The 18,302-nt window shown below is 48.5% G+C and overlaps 1 protein-coding gene and 2 non-coding genes across 3 annotated transcripts; all 3 read right to left on the bottom strand.

The window, feature by feature from the left end:
• Window positions 1-979: 979 nt before the first annotated feature.
• On the bottom strand, window positions 980-1,061 carry trnas-uga (transfer RNA serine (anticodon UGA)). The gene has a single exon. It is a non-coding gene; the product is annotated as a tRNA-Ser (tRNA).
• Window positions 1,062-2,631: 1,570 nt separating this feature from the next.
• Window positions 2,632-16,342, bottom strand: kpnb1 (karyopherin (importin) beta 1). The gene is made up of 22 exons (XM_008417153.3): window positions 16,048-16,342; window positions 14,582-14,640; window positions 13,509-13,691; window positions 13,241-13,441; window positions 12,584-12,736; window positions 12,446-12,505; window positions 12,190-12,279; window positions 11,693-11,803; window positions 11,505-11,606; window positions 11,207-11,431; window positions 10,948-11,139; window positions 9,488-9,618; window positions 8,845-8,992; window positions 8,701-8,772; window positions 8,491-8,635; window positions 8,328-8,410; window positions 7,409-7,516; window positions 7,092-7,235; window positions 6,459-6,564; window positions 6,118-6,232; window positions 5,758-5,919; window positions 2,632-3,798 (listed from the first exon to the last, which is right to left on the bottom strand). Coding segments are annotated over exons 1-22 (2,631 nt in total). The 5' UTR covers window positions 16,088-16,342; the 3' UTR covers window positions 2,632-3,797.
• Window positions 6,298-6,436, bottom strand: LOC145552704 (small nucleolar RNA SNORA79). Its single transcript, XR_014088835.1, has one exon. It is a non-coding gene; the product is annotated as a small nucleolar RNA SNORA79 (small nucleolar RNA).
• Window positions 16,343-18,302: the final 1,960 nt, after the last annotated feature.

The following is an 18,302-nucleotide window of genomic DNA, read 5'->3' as shown; positions in this document are numbered from 1 at the left end:
TATAATATCTTTTATCAGTTTTAATTTGTAATTACTTTTGTTTTTAAATAGGTTTTCAAGATTATTTAAAATATTAGCTGATATACTAAGTATTTCTGAACAGAAGGAAATAAGATTTCCATTACTTTTTTACCTTTTCATTTATTATTTGTTCCCCGTCTCCTGTCTATTTTTAGTTAAATTATTATAGTTTCTTTCTTTCTTGTTTATTTGACAGAAGTTAAACTGTCTTTATTGATGGTTTGAGTATTTGGAGGACATAAATAAAACTTACAGCCAGATTCATTGGGATCCTCCAGGATGAATATTTTTAATCAGATTATCAGGTTTTCTGCTTCATTAATTTAGTAAATCTGTGATGGTACTATACTCTCAACTATGACAGAACTGGAGTTCCATACCAACACACAACCTCCACCATGTTTTACTGAACGATAGGTTTTGTTGTTTCTCTTACATCAGAAAATTTTCTTACAATTAAAATTTCGAATTCAAAAATACTTAATTGATCCAAAAGAGAAACTTAATGTTGTAACTCTTCAAATTCTCCACAGGGTTGTACTGTTGGCGGGAGCGATATCTTGTAGCAGTCTGTATTACAGTGAATTTGAAGAAGCCTCTGACTTAAGACACAGTTTTCCTAAGAAATCGTTAACTTTGGATCCCTGACTGCTTCACACCGTTAAAAGATGATCCATAGCTTCCACCCATTTTCAAATTCTGCTACATATTTTTATGCCTGACTAATTGTGTAGTGTAGTGTTATTTTTATCCAAATAAATAGCCAATCATGCAAAGCTTTATAAGATTTTAGCTGACATCTCTTTAGGAATCAATCATTTGGAGCTAAAATCTTATTTCTAAAATCTCATGTCTCTCTCCGTGTTATCCTTGAGACGTTTATATTTCTGTTTTTCAAGGACTTTGGAGGCAGATCAGATTCATTCTCAATCCAAAATTGAAATGAAAAACAACGCGTCGCTGCGAGCAGGGTTCGAACCTGCGCGGGGAGACCCCATTGGATTTCAAGTCCAACGCCTTAACCACTCGGCCATCACAGCTGCATCCGTTTCCCGCCCTCACCTGGTCACACTTTCAACCGTGTTATCCAGTGGGAAGGTCAGGTTTTATACAGCGCTGTGACGTGTTTTAATAATATGTAACCAGTAGTTCACAGTCAGAGCTGAAAACGTCTGGCTGTCGCTGTTAGCAATAGAAAGGTGGTGTAATTTGAGAATGCCCCCGCCAGAGGGAGACAAATCTCAATCCCTAACAGATATGCAGATGACGGGGACGAGAACAACGAAGCACAGAAAGCAGTTATGAATGAACCGGAAGAGGAGGGAATCACCATGGCAACCACTCACTCGTCATGCACCTCTCAGCAGCGTCTTATAAACTTAAAGCGTCAAATCAGTTCATAATTGCTAACGGGCCATCCAGAAAGCGGCTGATAGATTTTCACCACACAATCTGACGTTTGGTCTGACGTTTCGAGCGCTTCTTAACCGGAAGGTAAAATGTTCGACATGTTGAATTCAGATTGGTTTATCCTCTCCGCCAGGCCACAAGGAGGCATCAGCGAGCTCACCATTGGCTTGTTGTGCTTGGGTAGCTACGTTGTTATGGTTACAAACCATCTAATGAACTACCGCTAGTGTTTGATAATAGTGCCAATATGCAGCTAAACCTGAATATTAAAATTACCTTTGACCCCTAATTAATTTGATGGCTAAATAGCATTTATATTTAAATTCTGTTATCCATCTTTTCATACGGAAATCCATTTGTGCCACTTTGATGAAAGATAACTGATTTAGTGACTTCATTAAAACTTATTTTCTAGTATTGTATAACACTGAGATACACATTATGTCATAGTATCTTAGGGTGGGACACCTGGCCAAATCACTTTTGTGAGTTTATGTAATATTGTAATAATTGTAAGAGGCAGTGTTTCATATTATGAGATAGTATGCTGAGGCCTCAGACCAGCCCAATTATTAAACTCATGTCATTCTAATCTTATGTTAAATAAATATGTCCATCATACTTATTCTGTAATTCAGTGTATTTTTCTAAAATATTTCCAATTCAGCGCAAGAAAATGCTTTTTTCCAAAAGTGCATTTCAAAGTTTCAGTGTTGTGTCCAGTCAAAACTCAAGATATGTGAAATATTAATCAGAAAAAAATTATTTTATGGTATAACAACTTGCCATAAACAGACCCAAACCAGATAGAGGAAAAAGAAATCAGGCCCAGTGGGAAATGTCCCGGTTCTCCCGATGAACCAATCCAGGCCTGACAGCATCTCGTGAGAAGACAGCAGAGTTGTGATTACATCATATTTCATAATATGATGAAGATATACTGAGAGAATCTACCTCAGCTGGAACCTCAGAAGAAATCCAGGACTGGATCCAGTGTTCCTGGATGTGGACCGACCTTCAGCCCAGGAAGTAAAGGAAAGAATTAAAAGCTGCAGTTCTCCTGTAGGTTCTGTCCGGGACCCGTGTTGGTCCATCTATCAGCAGGAGGTTCTGGAACCCAGAAGCTGAGCGGGTTCCTCACCTGAGCAGCAGGTTCTGCTGCTCAGATCAGATTTCAGCATCAGAACAGGCAGCAGGAGGTTCAGTACAATATAGACTTTATTAGTTCACTAAAGTTTAATATGAAATAAAAAGCAGATTGGCTTCAAATCATTCACAATTCAGTAATCGAGTTTCCAGGATCATCATGTCAACACAGGAAGTCCATCCTGCCTGCAGCGGCTGCAGGTTTACAAAATAAGAGCTGGAAAGCGGCCTTCAGCGTCGGACCGCTCACAAACCCAGAGGAGCGCCGTGAAGTTACAAAAACCCCGAAAACAAAACAAAAACGAGAGAAATCATGGTTCTTTGTGGCGTTGAGTAAACAGACCGACAGCAGGAGGCGCCAGAGTTCAGCTTCCAATCAGAGTCCAGAACGATTGAGTCCAGAAGAAGAGCGAAATCACCAGAACTGCTCGGGGAATGTTTCATAGCATTTTATTGTTTTTAACTTTATTTTCTCATCATAGCAATGGAAAAATAGAACCTTTTACAAACGTCTTCAATTTTCTGAAATCTTTGAAACAAGCAAAAACCGGTGAGTGACCCGATCCCGACCCAGTGCAGCGGGGCAATCAACGTGAAGCGGCTCACAGCGCGCTGCCAGGCCTGCAGCTAAAACTATTCCCATTTGGCACTCGCTCCGCAGCACCGGGCTTTTACTCTGAAGGGCTCCAGTGCTGCCGTCGCCAGGTAAGAGCGCGGAACGCCGGAGTGGGCGGAGCCTTTCGGCCCGGGTCGCCGTTTTAGTGCTCAGAAGAAGAAAAGTAAGAGCAACAAAAATCTAAAGTTTTCCACAGAAGAAGTCCACAAAGTCGCTCGTTAATCTGATTCCACAAAAGTTTCTCCCTCCCCCCCCCCTCCCCCAGTGTGGGGGCGGTGGCGGGTCTGTGACGTCATCATGATGTCATACGAGGGGCCAGCTACACGGCGAAGGAGGGGCTTGTTTCGTTAAGGGGGAGGAGTCAGAGTCCAGTCCACAGGCCGTCCAGGAGGAAGAGGAAGAGGAAGAGGAAGAGGAAGGGGGGGGGGGGGGGGTCGCCAGCTGGAACTGAAGGTGGTGTGATGTCATCATCTCTCGCGCTCACACAGACACTCATCTCACTTCATCTCACGTCACTTCCTCTGCTGCAGCCAGCGCTGCCACAGACGAGTTCATTCCAGACGAGTCACTGACCTCACGTCGCTCCGAGTCCGGACCGCAGCAATCTGAGGGAGAGGAGAGAGCCAATCAGCAGAGAGGAGGGGAGGAGAGAGCCAATCAGCAGAGAGGAGGAGAGGAGAGAGCCAATCAGCAGAGAGGAGGGGAGGAGAGAGCCAATCGGCAGAGAGGAGGAGAGGAGAGAGCCAATCAGCAGAGAGGAGGAGAGGAGAGAGCCAATCAGCAGAGAGGAGAGGAAAGAGCCAATCAGCAGAGAGGAGAGAGAGCCAATCAGCAGAGAGGAGGAGAGGAGAGAGCCAATCAGCAGAGAGGAGGGGAGGAGAGAGCCAATCAGCAGAGAGGAGGGGAGGAGAGAGCCAATCGGCAGAGAGGAGGGGAGGAGAGAGCCAATCGGCAGAGAGGAGGAGAGGAGAGAGCCAATCGGCAGAGAGGAGGAGAGGAGAGAGCCAATCAGCAGAGAGGAGGGGAGGAGAGAGCCAATCGGCAGAGAGGAGGAGAGGAGAGAGCCAATCAGCAGAGAGGAGGGGAGGAGAGAGCCAATCGGCAGAGAGGAGGAGAGGAGAGAGCCAATCAGAACAGAGCTCCAACATAAACCAGGGATGTTCTGATCAGGTTTTTTGATGCCGATTCCAATACGATCACCAATAAGGTCGATCTCTGCTGATCACCTAGATTGACTATTTATTGCTTTAGGTGTAAATGCTGCTCTGATCTGGTGAAATAAGAAATAATCTGGTAATAAATTCACCTAATTTAGACATAAAACATGCAAAATACTTGCAGGCACAAAACAGCAGCTATTCAGTCAAAAGAACAAGTGAAAACCTGCAGCCAGGTAAACGGTAAAGTTCTCTGGACCGCCTGGAGGAGGCAGAGATCCGTTATTATTCATTTAGTTTTTCAGAAATGATGTCTCACGTTTGGACAAAGTGAAAGTTTATGTGAAATCTTTGTTGTGGCTCCGGTGGAGCAGAAGCTCCGTCTGAAATATTAGCGAATAGCGTCGGTTCGACAGCAGAACCAGCGCCTTTCCCCGCAGCTCGAAGACGTGAATCATTTTTGGTTTATTCGTTTAGTGATGCTAATCCAGGTGAGCTGAGCTGCTTTGTTCCTGCTCAGCCTGGATGCAGCCAAACTTCCTCCAGTGCTTGTTTTTTAAATACCGTGTTAGATTCGTCATGTTGCTTCACTCCTGAGGTCATTTTCTGCCGCAAACGTCCCCGAAACATCAGCTGCAGGCAGGCTGAGCAGTGGGATCAATGTGATCACCGATCACACACGATTGATCGGCTCACCTCTAATAAACACTTTAACTAATTAAAGCTTCAACTTGAATCCTGGAGCAACAGGAATAAATTCAGTTTCCCTCCAACATCTGGACATGTTGCGTTTCGCTGCAGTGCATCATGGGCCTTGTAGTGTTCAAGACCAGAATTCCTCAACAAGAAGAAGAAATGAGTAGAGAAATTTGGATGCAACTAAAAGTCCGTTTGGACCTACAGCAGAACATCTGGACTCGTTCTGAAACTTTTAAATGTCGGTTCAGGATTCAGTAGAAAGTTAAAGTTCAGCTGCCGACAGCAGCAGCAAATGTCCAGCATAACAACGATCTGCAGCTTAATAAAACAGGTGGAAGTGGTTCTGACCCGGTTATTCACCAACCAGAGCTACGGAGGGCTGATGGTGGCGACACACAGGAAAACCTCGATAAATATACGCAATTTATTGTTCTCACATTCATTTATGAATGCATGACTTCAATTTTATTTCCTCATTAAATGTTCATTTTGACAGGCTCGGGCCTCCGTACATTGCTGCTAACTGAACTCTGAACCACCTGGACCTTTTAAAGGTCCGGCCCGCCAAGCAGAACCTGCTGATTTGGGTCGAGTAGTTCTGCTGTAATCGGGTCGGTCCGTTTAATCAAACAACAAAGTTTGGTTCTGCTCGGCGCTGCCCGCAGACAGAACGGGTCGGAACCGCCACACCGGGCCTCAGAACCTCACCAGGCTTGGCTCTTGAGCTTGCGCAGCTCCTTGGTGGCCCAGGTGGCCAACGTCTTGGTCTTGACGATTTTGGAGCGCCGGCCCTCGGTCAGCAGGTCGTTGATCAGCGGACGCATCTCCACCAGCTTCATCATGTCCTTCCCAAAGGCCGTGCAGAGGTCGCTGAGGTCACACACACACACACACACACACACACACACACACAGATTAACACACACACACACACAGCAGCCCAGAGGTTCTGACTGCAGCGGGTCTCAGATGTTGTGGTCTGGTTGTGCATCACAGCGTCAGCGTGGTGCATGGTTTCTCCTCACTGACCCGACCGGCTCCAGTCCCGGTTCTGGTTCTGGTTCTTACCCGATGAGTCCGGCGGCGTTGGCCACCACGCCATCAGAGTGGTCCTCGTCCTCGGCGATGTGGTGGATGAAGGACAGGATGAACTCCACGCGCGGCTGAACCAGCATCACGTCGGCTGCAGGGGGGGGGCAGAGGTCAGAGGTCACAGAGAGGTCAAAGGTCAAACTCAGGTCAAATTTAGCTTGTTGGGTCCCGCAAAACCGGGAAGCCGTTGGGTTTGGGCCGGAGCCCGGAGCTTCCCGGGTGAAAACGACCCGGTTTCTCTGCGACGGCGTAAATCCTCCTGCTGGGCTGCAGACAGGAAGAGGAACCGCCGTCGCCGGACAGGAAGTGGGCCTTACGGTGGACGTTCTCCTGGTCGCCCTTCAGGCCCTGGATGATGCCGGTGTAGGCCTCCAGGCAGCCCTCCCTCAGCTCGTTCAGGTAGTCCACCATGTCGTAGTCCGTCTGGAGCAGAACCGGATCAGAACCATGAAACATGATAAACTGAAGACTTCACGGTTTCATTCACCATCATAACGTCTTTTATTCCAGCGGGTTGTTTAACAGGAAGTAGAAACGTTTTGGCTGCATCACTGATCGATCAGTAATAATAAATATTCCTCTCCTTCATCCAAACCAACCTGTTCGGGTCGACGACCTTCTGCTGCCGTTAAACACAAAGAAAACTACAAACACCTGTAAATCTGTTCCTGCCAAGTCTCCTGGGAAACAATATTTCTATATATATTATTATAAGTAACATAACAACTCAGTGATTCTAAAACAGGAAACGTTTCATCTGACGTAGGAAATTATCTAAAACAGTAAATAATGTTTCCCTTTTAATCAGATGTTGGGACTTTATTACCAAAATCAGCAGTTTGAACATCAAAAATGTTTTACAGAAATCAAGGACTTTCCAGGCCTTGAAAACACCTAATTGAAATTGAGGTGAGTCATGACGGGCCGCGCCCACAGCCAGGTGAGCTCACCTTGTCCACCTGCGCCTGGCTGGCCTGCTGCAGCGTGTCCAGGACGATGTCCAGGTACTTCTTGAACTCCCCTCCGATGGCCAGAGCGATGTCTCCGAACGCAGAGAGGATCTGCGGCTTCACCGAGCGATGCACGTTCTCGTTCTGCAAACACGGACGCAGCCGTCAGACGGTTCCGCCGCTCGCCGGAGGCTTGGCAGCGTTGCCACGGCGACAGTGGTCTCAGATAGACGTGGAGGGTGTGCATCACGGTCAGAGTGGTGCATGAAGTATCGTCACAGACCGAACAGAAACCGGGCCGGGCCGGCGCCGCTCACCCCCAGGTTCTCCAGCAGCAGCTGCATGATCTCGTCGCAGTAAGGCAGGATGTTGGACTGCAGCGCTCGGCACAGGTCGCACACCAGGCCCACCGCCGCCAGACACACCTGCAGCACAGGACAGGTAACTGAGCAACGGCAGCTGGAGCGTCGCCACGGCGACAGAACGGCGACAGAACGTCTTAATTTCTACGTTTTCTGATGGATTTAAAACAAACCTGATTAAAAATGTTTTCACGTCTACAGTACAAAAATTAATTTGCTTCAAACTGGAAGGGCAGATTCAGGAAGTTTGTATAAAGTTATTGGAAGCTGATTGGCTGAGCAGATTGACCAATCACAGCTCAGCCTCATTACTACGCAGAAAAACACAAATAAATGCAGTAATAAATAAATCTGGAAACTTAATTTTACATATTTCCATTTGTATTTCATATTAATTACTTTGTTCATATTTAATCTATTTTTTTTTTCTCATTTAATTATTTTCCAATTCTAGTTTTATTTTCTGATGTCCTAATTTATTTAGTTTTAAAATAAATTATGTTAAATTTCCTCCCATATTTATTTATATATTCATTTATGTTAATTCTGGCAGCATCAGTCCTCCGTACTGATCAGCAAATTAAATTCTGGGGGGAAAAAACCCAAAAAACTAAATTAAACCAACAGTGTTGAGTTCAATGGAAACAGAAACAAATCTTTTAATTCTGATTAAAAACCAAATAAAAATACATCATTTGTTTAGTTTATATTATTATTAAAACTTATATTACTGATAAATGTCAAAGGAAACCCGAGAGCGTTCTGATAAAGGATGAAACGATAAATCAGAGGAAATAAAAACGCACCGATCCCTGATGTAACCCGGATTAGCACCTGAAGCTAACGCTGAGCCGAGGCTCCGCCCCCTTCCTACCTGATACTCGGCGTAGTTCTTCAGTCCGATGGCCAGGAACGGCTTGAAGGCATCCATGTATTTCTGGAAGTCGCTCCCCAGAACTGAAGAGAGCGGCAGAGACAGTGATGCGTGTGTAGGAGCGTTAGCGTTAGCATTAGCATGCGCAGCGTCTCCCGCCCACCTTCCACCAGCGTGGACACGGCCATCAGCGCGTCCTCCTGGACGCCGCCGGAGCCCGCCGTGCTCTGGAACATCCTGAGCAGAGACGCCATCACCACGTCGGAGATCTGCAGCGCGTCCTGGTGCTGCACCTTCCGCAGGACGTTCTGCAGGGACAGGAAGCGCTCAGAACTCCTTCACAATAAAAGCGGCAGCGGGCGGCGGGCCTCACCTGCAGAGTGGCGCAGAGCAGGGACTGCAGGTCGTTGAACTGGATCCGGTCCGAGGTGCTCTGGATGTGAGACTGCACAGGAAGGCGGCGTCAGGCGGCCGTCCTTTCACAGTAAAAGCCCGAGCGGCGGCCGGCGGGACTCACCTCCATCTGCAGGACCTGCTGCAGCCGCTCCATGATGACCAGCGTGGTTTTCTGCACCGCCGGGTAGCAGTCCTTCGCGCTGTTCTTCACGATCTCCATCAGAGCTTCGTAGGCGGCCGAGCGCAGGTTGTTCTGGTGGCCGTCGGGTCTGGAGAGGAACCAGAACACAGCGGACATGTTTCCTCAGGGCAGAGACACTCGGGTCAAAGGGTCGGATTTAAATTGATTCACCATCATGTGATATTTATTACCGTCTTCCTGTTTTCTACAGAAGAGAAAGAAACTAAAACATCTTCAGTTTATCCGCTAAGATCCGACAACTAAACACTAAAAAACCTCAATTTCAGAAACCGTTTAACATACAAAACATAAACAAAACATTCTCAGTTTTATAGAATTTAGGGAATTCTAAATCAAACCAAACTTCTTATTTCAGACACTGAAAAAAATTATCTTTGTTATATGAAAATATCAGTCTTGCAGTGTAAACACTGTAAACATTATTTACAGTGTAAATGTTTCCCAATTTAACCTTTTAATTAGAAGATCAAAACTTTAAAAACCTTGGAAACAAATCATTGACATTTAAGAGCCAGAAGTAGAACCAGCAGAACCCGGTAGAACCAGCAGAACCAGCCCCTACCTGTCTGTGGTCTCCAGCAGCTTCTGGACGATGATCTCGAAGGACGAGGACAGGCAGTAGGTACTGGGCTCCTCCTGATCCTCGGCGGCGTCCGTGGCTTCGTACGCCGCCTCGGCCAGAGACGAGAAGGCCTGGAGGAGAGCAGAGGACCCGTTAGCCTGGAGGCGGTCCGGTCCAAACCAGAACAACAACCGGATCTGAAACAATCTGGTTGTGTTGGCATCAAAGCACTGCGGCCATTTTTCTTTTATACATCAGGCTAACATTTTAGCTTTAGCGCATTATGTTGACGGCAGCTAAAACCCATGCTAGTCATCGTTAGCGAGCAGCGTTTGCCCCCCCTCCCCCCAGCAGGGTGCGGGGTCTAGCACATGTGACATCACACAGCAGTGGGTCCATATGAACATGGTGTTAACCAGAAGCTAACGCTAAAGCTCCATCCTGAGCCAATCAGAAGCTGCGGATGCTGACATCAGGACACCAACACTTAAAAACTGTAGATGAAACTCTATTGACTTATTTTATATTATACTGACATATTTGGAGAAAGTTTCATCTACGTGAATATTTCCACTAAATAAGAGACAAAAATAAAAATGTTTGCTGGAGGAAAATCTGCTGTTAGGCTCTGAGCTCAAACATGGCAGGCAGCACCAGGCTAGTTGTTCTTAGCATCAGACAGTTAACCGAGTCTCACATTTGTTTGTTACGTAATTAAATACATTTGTCCCATTTCAAGTTTGTTGTGACGTAAATTCAGACAAACGAGGTCTGAAGCGGCTGAACAGGTGATGATCTCTGAACCATGAGGACGTCCCTCCTGCCCTCTGGGAGGCGTCACAGAGGCCTGGACCAGAACCACCAGGCATCCCAACAGCTTCTTTCCCACAGCTGCCACGCTCCTGAACGCCTCCTGACGGCCATCAGGACTGCACCCCCCAAACCCCCCACCCCCCACCAACACACAGACTGTCCTCACACTCATAATCTGTATATAATCTTTATATAAACTGGAACTCTTACTTGCCATTATGCATCTTGTATTGTAAATCTGTAATTTCTGTATAATCTGTAGATGTGCACATAGCTCCTACACCTGTAAATACATATTTACGCCCTGTACAGCACTTCTGGATAGATGCAAACTACATTTCAATGGCAATAAAGTTGAATTCTATTCGATTTTCTAAACACCCCCGTTGCCGTGGCAACCGCCTGCTGCGGGCCGAGCAGAGATGAAAACATCCCGTCTGCTGTGATGTCAGGTTTCCGGCTGGATGCTGAATGATGATGAACCTGCTGCTCTGACGGTCAGTCGGTCAGTTCTCACCTGATGATTCACTTATCGAGTCGCTACTATGAACAACGTTTGGTTCATTTTTTTAAATAAAGTTACAAACGTTTTGGGTCTCAGCTTCAGTTTGCCCCCCCCCCGTGGAGGAAGTGATGTCACGGCTCACCCAGCAGACGTTGGAGGCCACCCTGGGCTCGGCCCCCAGGCCCTCGATCAGACACTGCAGCAGCGGCGCCAGGTAAACCTCGTGGATGGCGGCTTCGGGCTGCAGCTCGCAGATGCGTCCGACGGTCCAGGCCGTTGTGTCCCTCACCACCACGCTGGGGTCCTTCATCAGCTCGATCAGGGTGGGCATGGCCTGCAGGGGGCAGCGCGGTCAGACCGGCTCCGCCCAACCGGGCCGACCCGCGGCGGCGGCGGCTCACCTGGATGACGAGCGGTTTGAGCTGGTTCAGGTCGGGCCCCTCCAGGATGGAGCCGAACGCCATGATGGAGGCGTCCCGGTACCGCCAGTCCGGGTTCTTGATGTTCTCCTTGATGAAGGGCAGGACGTGGGGAACCACGTCGTCCTCGCAGCAGGTGGCCAGCAGCATCAGACACACGCCCGCCGCCTTGCAGGGGTTCCAGTCGTCGTCGTCGTCGTTCTCGTCCTGCGGACACACGACGCACCGTCAGCGGGGTCGACGCACACTGAGCGCGTGCAGACGGGCGACGGGGCGGCACCTGCTTGGCCAGCGTCTGGGTCAGGATGGGGACCAGGTACTGCAGCGCTCCTTTGGCGTAGAACTTACTGGTGTGCTCAGGGGGCCGGCCCTGCTCCGAGGCCTGCGATTGGACGAGGAGGCAGGAAGAGGCGGTCAGCGGCGTGGAACCGCACGGCGGTCTGACGACAACCACGAAAACAAACGCACCTCTGAGGCCTCGATGGCCAGGTCCATCTCCTCGTCGCAGACGTTGGACCAGAATTCGATGCCCTGCAGCGCCACCTCATCGATGTCGCTCTTCATCGCCTCGATGGTGATCTGGACCAGAACACAGCGTCAGGGTTTCCACCTGGGGGGGCGCCGGCCGGCCGGCCGCCAGCCTCCGGTCTACGACCAGAACCTGTCAGGTCCTTCAGCCTCAGCAGGAAATTAAAGAACTTCCTGTGAATTCATGGCAGACGTTCCTGCACTGAGAATATTCAGCAGGAAGTTCTGGTTCTGCAGGCAGTAGAACCAGAACCAGAACGCAGCTGTAATGAAGCCTGCCAGCAGGGGGCAGCAGTGAGCCAGTGACAGGAACACATGGACCTGGAGTTATCTGCCTGGTTCCTGATCCGGTCCAGTTCTGAACCCAAACCCGTTTGGACCCGAGCTCATCTTCATCACTTCCTGTTTGAGGAAGGAGCAGACTTCCTGTTTCTTACCGCGAACAGGGCGGGGCCCATGTAGGTCTCCATGTACTGGTAGTACAGCGACATGATCTTCACCAGGTTCTGCAGCGCCGCCACGCGTACCTGAGCACAGGTGGAGCAGAGGGGCGGAGTTACAGCGGCCCAGCAGAGGGGCGGAGTTACAGCGGCCCAGCAGAGGGGCGGAGTTACAGCGGCCCAGCAGAGGGGCGGAGCTTCAGCGGCCCAGCAGAGGGGCGGAGCTTCAGCGGCTCGGTCCGATCCGACTCACTCTGGTGTCGGGACACTGCGTGGCTTCACACACCACCTGCATGATGAAATGTCTCTCCGTCTGAAAACACACACACACAGGTCAACGTGCGGCTCTCACAGCCCAGGACCGGTTCTGGTTCTGGTTCTGGTTCCGGACCTCCTTGTCGAAGTTGGCTCTGGTGAACTCCAGCGAGTTGAGCAGCGCGTTGGTGGCGGCCAGCTTCACGTTGTTGCTGGGCTCCTCCTTCCTCATGCCCTGGATGATGGCCGTCAGGATCTGGTTGGCCGTCTCCTGCAGCTGCTCCGGGTCCTGCGGGTCAGAACCAGAACCGTCAGGCACAAACGGACCCGGGTGGAACAGACGGCCGGTTCCGACTTCAGTTCTTTACACTTTACCATATTAACGGAAACATGAAAATCTAATTGGAACTTAAGTGAAAAATATTTGAAAAGATAATTAAAAGTCGGATGAAATAAAAATGTAATTTCTTATCAACATGTTTACAAACCATTTGATTAAAACAAGAAGAAATAATTTTAAATAATTTTGCTTTTAGCTTTGGTGAAATGAGCCAATCAGAGCTGCCGATCACATCATGTGACAGGAAGTAGAATTCAATATTTTTAAAATATCCAATTTGAAAAAAATTAAGACAAAAATCTGAAAATAAAGAAACCAGAATCAGACCAAAGCAAACGATCGATCCGGTTCGTTTTGGATCCTAATGGTTTACGGGTCGGATCGGTCCTGGAGGCTGGTTCTGAAGGGTCCGGTCGGCTCTGGACCGGACCCTTCAGAAGCGGCTGGACTCACGATGTCCTGGCAGATGTATCCGATGGCCTCCAGCGTGGACTCCTTCATGTGCTCGGTGCTGGACGGGTCCGTTACGTTGGCCACCAGCTGCGGGATCAACTCGGGCCACTGGGTCACCGGGATCTCGGCGCAGGCGATGCCGGCCACGCACTGCGACGCCGAGCTGGGCCGGTACGTCTCCGTGCCCAGCGTCTGTAGAACCTGCAGAGACGGGTCGGGTCAGAGCCGAGTCGGAGCGGACCGGAGCGGAACCGGGCCGGGTCCTTACGTAGTTCTTGATCTCGCGGCGAGCGTTGGCGTCGATGGCCAGCCATCGCTGCTGGTACTGCGTCTTCACGTCCGGGTCTTTGGAGGTGAGCGAGTTCTTGACCTGCAGCCCCGCTGCGACCCGCGCCACCTGCGTGTTCCCGGGGTTGGCCAGAACCTTGGACAGCTCCACCAGGAAGGTGGGCTGGGGACAGAACCGGGTCAGAACCACAACCCAACACACTCTAAGCTGTTCATCAGGCCCACATCATGATCCCGCCACCGCACTAATCAGTTTTTCTCCCGTCTATGGCAAACAGTTTTAACATAAAATCAGCTGTGATGTCTGAACCAGTTCATTCTGATCACATTCAATTCATCGTCAATAAATTAGTGAAACCCTTTAAACATGCTTCACATCCTGACTCGTCACTAAATAATTATTCTGTTAAACAGAAGCTTCAGTCAATAACCTGAAAACCTCTGGACTCATCAACGGATCGGTTCTGATCCAGTTACTGACAATCTGAGTCTCAGGTGAGAAGAAATCCTGCTGGCCTCAGCAGGGGGCTCAACAATTCACTAATTCAGAATCCAAAACTGGGGCTTTGGTGACGTCCCCTCTGCTCACATGGAGGGATCCACCACCGGATCCACTGGGATCCACTGGGACCAGCGTCTGGCTGTAGGAGCTGCCTGGCTCGTCTTCTGCAGGACTCCCTGCTCAGACCACTTTATGTGAAAACGGCTTGCCATACATGACATGGCTGACTGTCTGGGCTGCTGAAGTTTTGTTTTTGCTACTTTTGAGCTCTGATATTTCATTCATGGATTCTCATGAATGAAATCTGGACCAGCAGAAACAGGTTCCCTGTTGCAGGAACTGGTTTAACTGGGAGGAGAGAAACTGGGATGGAAACGAACTGCAGCTGGGATTTTTATCATCAGCTTGAAGAAGATCAGGAGGAAGAAAGAGGCAGCTCCTTGTGTGTGTGTGTGTGTGTGTGTGTGTGTGTGTGTGTGTGTGTGTGTGTGTGTGTGTGTGTGTGTGTGTGTGTCTGTGAGAGCTGCTCTCCATCCCTCTCCGGTACTGACCAGGTTCTCTATGGCCGCCTGCTCCAGGAACTTCTGCGCCGCCTCCAGTTCATTCCGATCTGAGGACAGAGAGGAAGAGGAGTCACTCTGGAGCGCCGGGTCGGATCAGAACCAAACAGAACCAGATCCAGAACAGAACCAGCTGGATTCCTGCAGCTCACTTCCTTTGATTCACTTAATGTGATGAAGAAAACGTGAGAAACAGCAGCAACATGTTCATGTTTTTCACTTCCTGGTGGGTTCCTTCCTTGACCTTTGACCCTGCCTTCAGGTTCTGGGTAGAATATTCCAGAACCTGAGAAAATCGTGCAATAAAGACGGGACATGCAGTAAACAGAGTTAAAGTCGTCCTGCTATGCGTTGGGTTCAGACAGACCCCAGATCAGATCATCCTGGTCCTGAACGCACCACAGCCGTTTATCACTGATGCTGCAATAACCATAAAGTCATGACGGGTGTTGTAAAGAACGATCCAGGCCAGGTCAGATCAGTTTTACTGTTTAGTGTGGAGAAACTCTTAAATCACACATCCTGCAAAAGGATGAGATGATCAAATGACAAACAGCTTTTAAAAATCTGATTTTTATCTGGTGTTTGCTTGAGGTGGAGCTGCATGTTTTACTCCTGCTCTGATCTCAGAACGACTCCAGACATTTCCTGGTTTTATTAGAGTAAAACAGCTGAGCTTGTTTTTATTGCAGTCGGTCCAGATTGAGTCCGTTCAGGCATTTTAAGCTTTGAGGCACAGCTGATCAAAGACGTCTTAAAAACACCCAAACAGCCCTTCAACCCGCAGCTGAGACCTGAAGTGTGTTGCTAAGCGGCTCCTCGGCGGACCCACGCTGAGCTCCGCTCACAGTGGGTCTATTTCTACGCAGGAACAGCCCGCTCTGCGGCAGGAACCCGCCGACGAACTAACATGCGTGTTAGCTGCTAACGCTAGCCGCTGACCGGAACAAGAGCGGTTCTGGTGACGGGAGTCGGTAAAACCGGAACAAAGTTTAGCGTCAACAACCCCAACCATCCGATTCTGTAACCTGGAAGAGTTTTCGGTTCTGGGTAATGAACCGGACGGAGGGCAGGCCGACGGTGCAAGTGAGCCGCGCTAACAGGCTAAACGAGCAGCTGCACTGGGTATGGGCAGGGTCGGCGTCCGGTGCAGCCTCCTCCAACGGCCACCTCACCCGCTGAGTGACCTGATCCCCCCGGTTACGCTCTCCCATTGAGTTCCGACTGGGTCAGAGCACTGTGGTCGGTGTAGATTCCCCTGAAATAGTGCCTGACGTCCGGGCAGAGTGCGGAGTCACTCATCACGGCAGGCCTCAGTTAGCTTACTTAGCATCAAGAGCTAACAGCTCCCTCCGCCCAAAGATAAGCCTTCCCCGGGTCCTCCACCACCGCTCCATCGGTACCGAACATAGCCACCCAGATCCACCTGGAGGAACCGGTTCCGCCCCGGTACTCACCTGGAGAGACGGTTTTTTCCAGGATAGTGATGAGCTCCATCCTGTGGCCCGGCTGCTCCTGCCGCCGCCGCTCTTCACTTAGTCGGGTTCGATAACAGCGGATGATCTGGGTCCCTGGAGCCCGGTCTGAGGCAGCAACAGGGCGGGTTCGGCTGGGCTCGGTTAGATTCGTTTGGGATTTACTCGGACGGTGCAGGAAATGTTAACGGCCGCAGCTCGCAGAAACGCCGCCCGTTCGCGAGGGAAAGGAGCGCGCGGTTCTCTCACGCGGAGGGATATCACGCACTGACGCACGTACGGCGTTACCATGCCTTTTTTTAATCGCGGAACCATCCAGGGGACCGGCACCACTACCGCCACCTCCTGTTGTGGAGGGTGTATTACGCCATATGACCAAAAGTACTTGTGTAGTCTGGAGATGAGAAAAACAGATAATTTGAGTAAATAAATAAATACTATTAATGGGATAACTTAATCTAAAAACCTGTCCGACCAACCTGCCCCTCTGTGAAGAAATACTTTCTCTCTAAACATAACTGGTACGAAGTCTGCGGCATCACTGTGGAGCAACTTTGATCCAGTCAGTCATGTTGGAGGGTTTCCCAGTAAGAACGACCTGTTTAAGGTTATGCCAGAGAATTAAGTCCAGACTTTGATTATTCCACTCCAAAACATTCAGTTTTTGTGAATCTATTCACAAGTGAGTAAAACAAGAGTCTGTACAGTTAAACTTTGAAACCCAGAATGAAGCGGAGCGCCCCCTGCAGGTCTGGAGTCCTCTGGACGGGTTGGGTCTTGCGCCTGTCCGAATCTCAATGATGATGAAGATAATGCTGACAGCCTTCATCTCGTGGAGGCAGGGATGAAAGTAGTTTTAAACTCTTGGGGGTACTATGACAAAAAAATATATATATATGTGTTCAAGGGGCCGGACCAAATGTGGAGGCGGGCCAGATTCGGCCTGCGGGCCGTAGTTTGGGGACCCCTGGGTTAGGTGGTCCCCAAACTACGGGTTAGGTTAACGGTTCTCAACGTGGGCGGTACCGCCCCCCAGGGGGCGTTTAGAGGACAGCAGGGGGCGCTGGAGGACATTTTTACAAAAGGGGGGGCGCTGGGATGCCTTTGGGGGGCGTTTGGTCGAAGGTAAACTTTACACCTTAAATGCACAACAATACCAGTTTAGTCTTTGAGCAACTTGGTAAAACTGTATTGTGTAACATTAAATCATACTTGGCTGCAACTGTATGGATGACAGCTCTTCTTCTATTCAGTGTTTGTAGCTTCTGTTAGCTTCTGTTAGCTTCTTGGCGCAGCTCCTCTCCTGCTACTGGTAGCTAAAATCACGATACCTTCACTTTGTATCCCTCTGAAAAATGAACACATATAAATAAAGAAATGAAGAAATCCCTTCATGGTGATACCTCGATAGAGAGCCTTCATTTTACAGCGTTAACACGGAGCTGTAAGTGGTCCGGTATGAAACGGGCTGATAGAACAACACAGCACTTTTACATTTCAATAATCAGAATGCAGAAATTGTTTCCGTTGTTTTAAAAGGTTTATGTCAGTCTGCCTTTTCCCCATCGATACGCTTCCCCACCGCCCTGCACCTTAGGGGTTAAGGTTGCGCTAAACTCTGAAACTGGAGAAGCTGAACATAAAACGGAGCGACGAACTAGATGTGAATTATGGCATAAAAACAGAGAATCTGACGCTGAACAGTGAAAAATCAACACATGATGTGAAATATGACGATTAGGCGGCGCAGCAGGTGATGAGTGAAGATTACTGATGGTGAATAAACGATAAAATAAATGTAGCAACAGGAAAGAAACTAAAGTGGACATAGCAATAAACCAAGAAAGGATAAAACTAATCAAAGGAAACTAAATGGAAATGAATGAAGAACAAAATGCAAGAATAAACCAAGAAACTAAAGTAAATACAGAGGAATAAACTGGTATGGCAAGACCTTTAGAGCAATAATTAATACAGAGACTGTATGGCAAGAATAAACAGACACTATTTCCAGATAAAAGGTAAAATAATATTGTTTTAGTGTCATGGGTTTGTTGAGACCACATCTAGTACTGAGAATAAATATATCTTACAGACCATAACAGTAAATAACTGATCACTTATTTATGTTTTAATCAGATTTGATATATTTATTTCTTCAATATTATTTTTCATGTCAGTGTTAATGTCATGAGGCTGATGACTCCATGACACTTTGACTCATTAGGATTTGATTA

The sequence above is a fragment of the Poecilia reticulata genome, chromosome 8 (genome assembly GCF_904066995.2).
Source record: "Poecilia reticulata chromosome 8, P_reticulata-male-v2, whole genome shotgun sequence".
NCBI lineage: Eukaryota > Metazoa > Chordata > Actinopteri > Cyprinodontiformes > Poeciliidae > Poecilia > Poecilia reticulata.
Note: the sequence above shows the minus strand (reverse complement) of the source record. Positions and strands in the feature narration are given on the sequence as shown.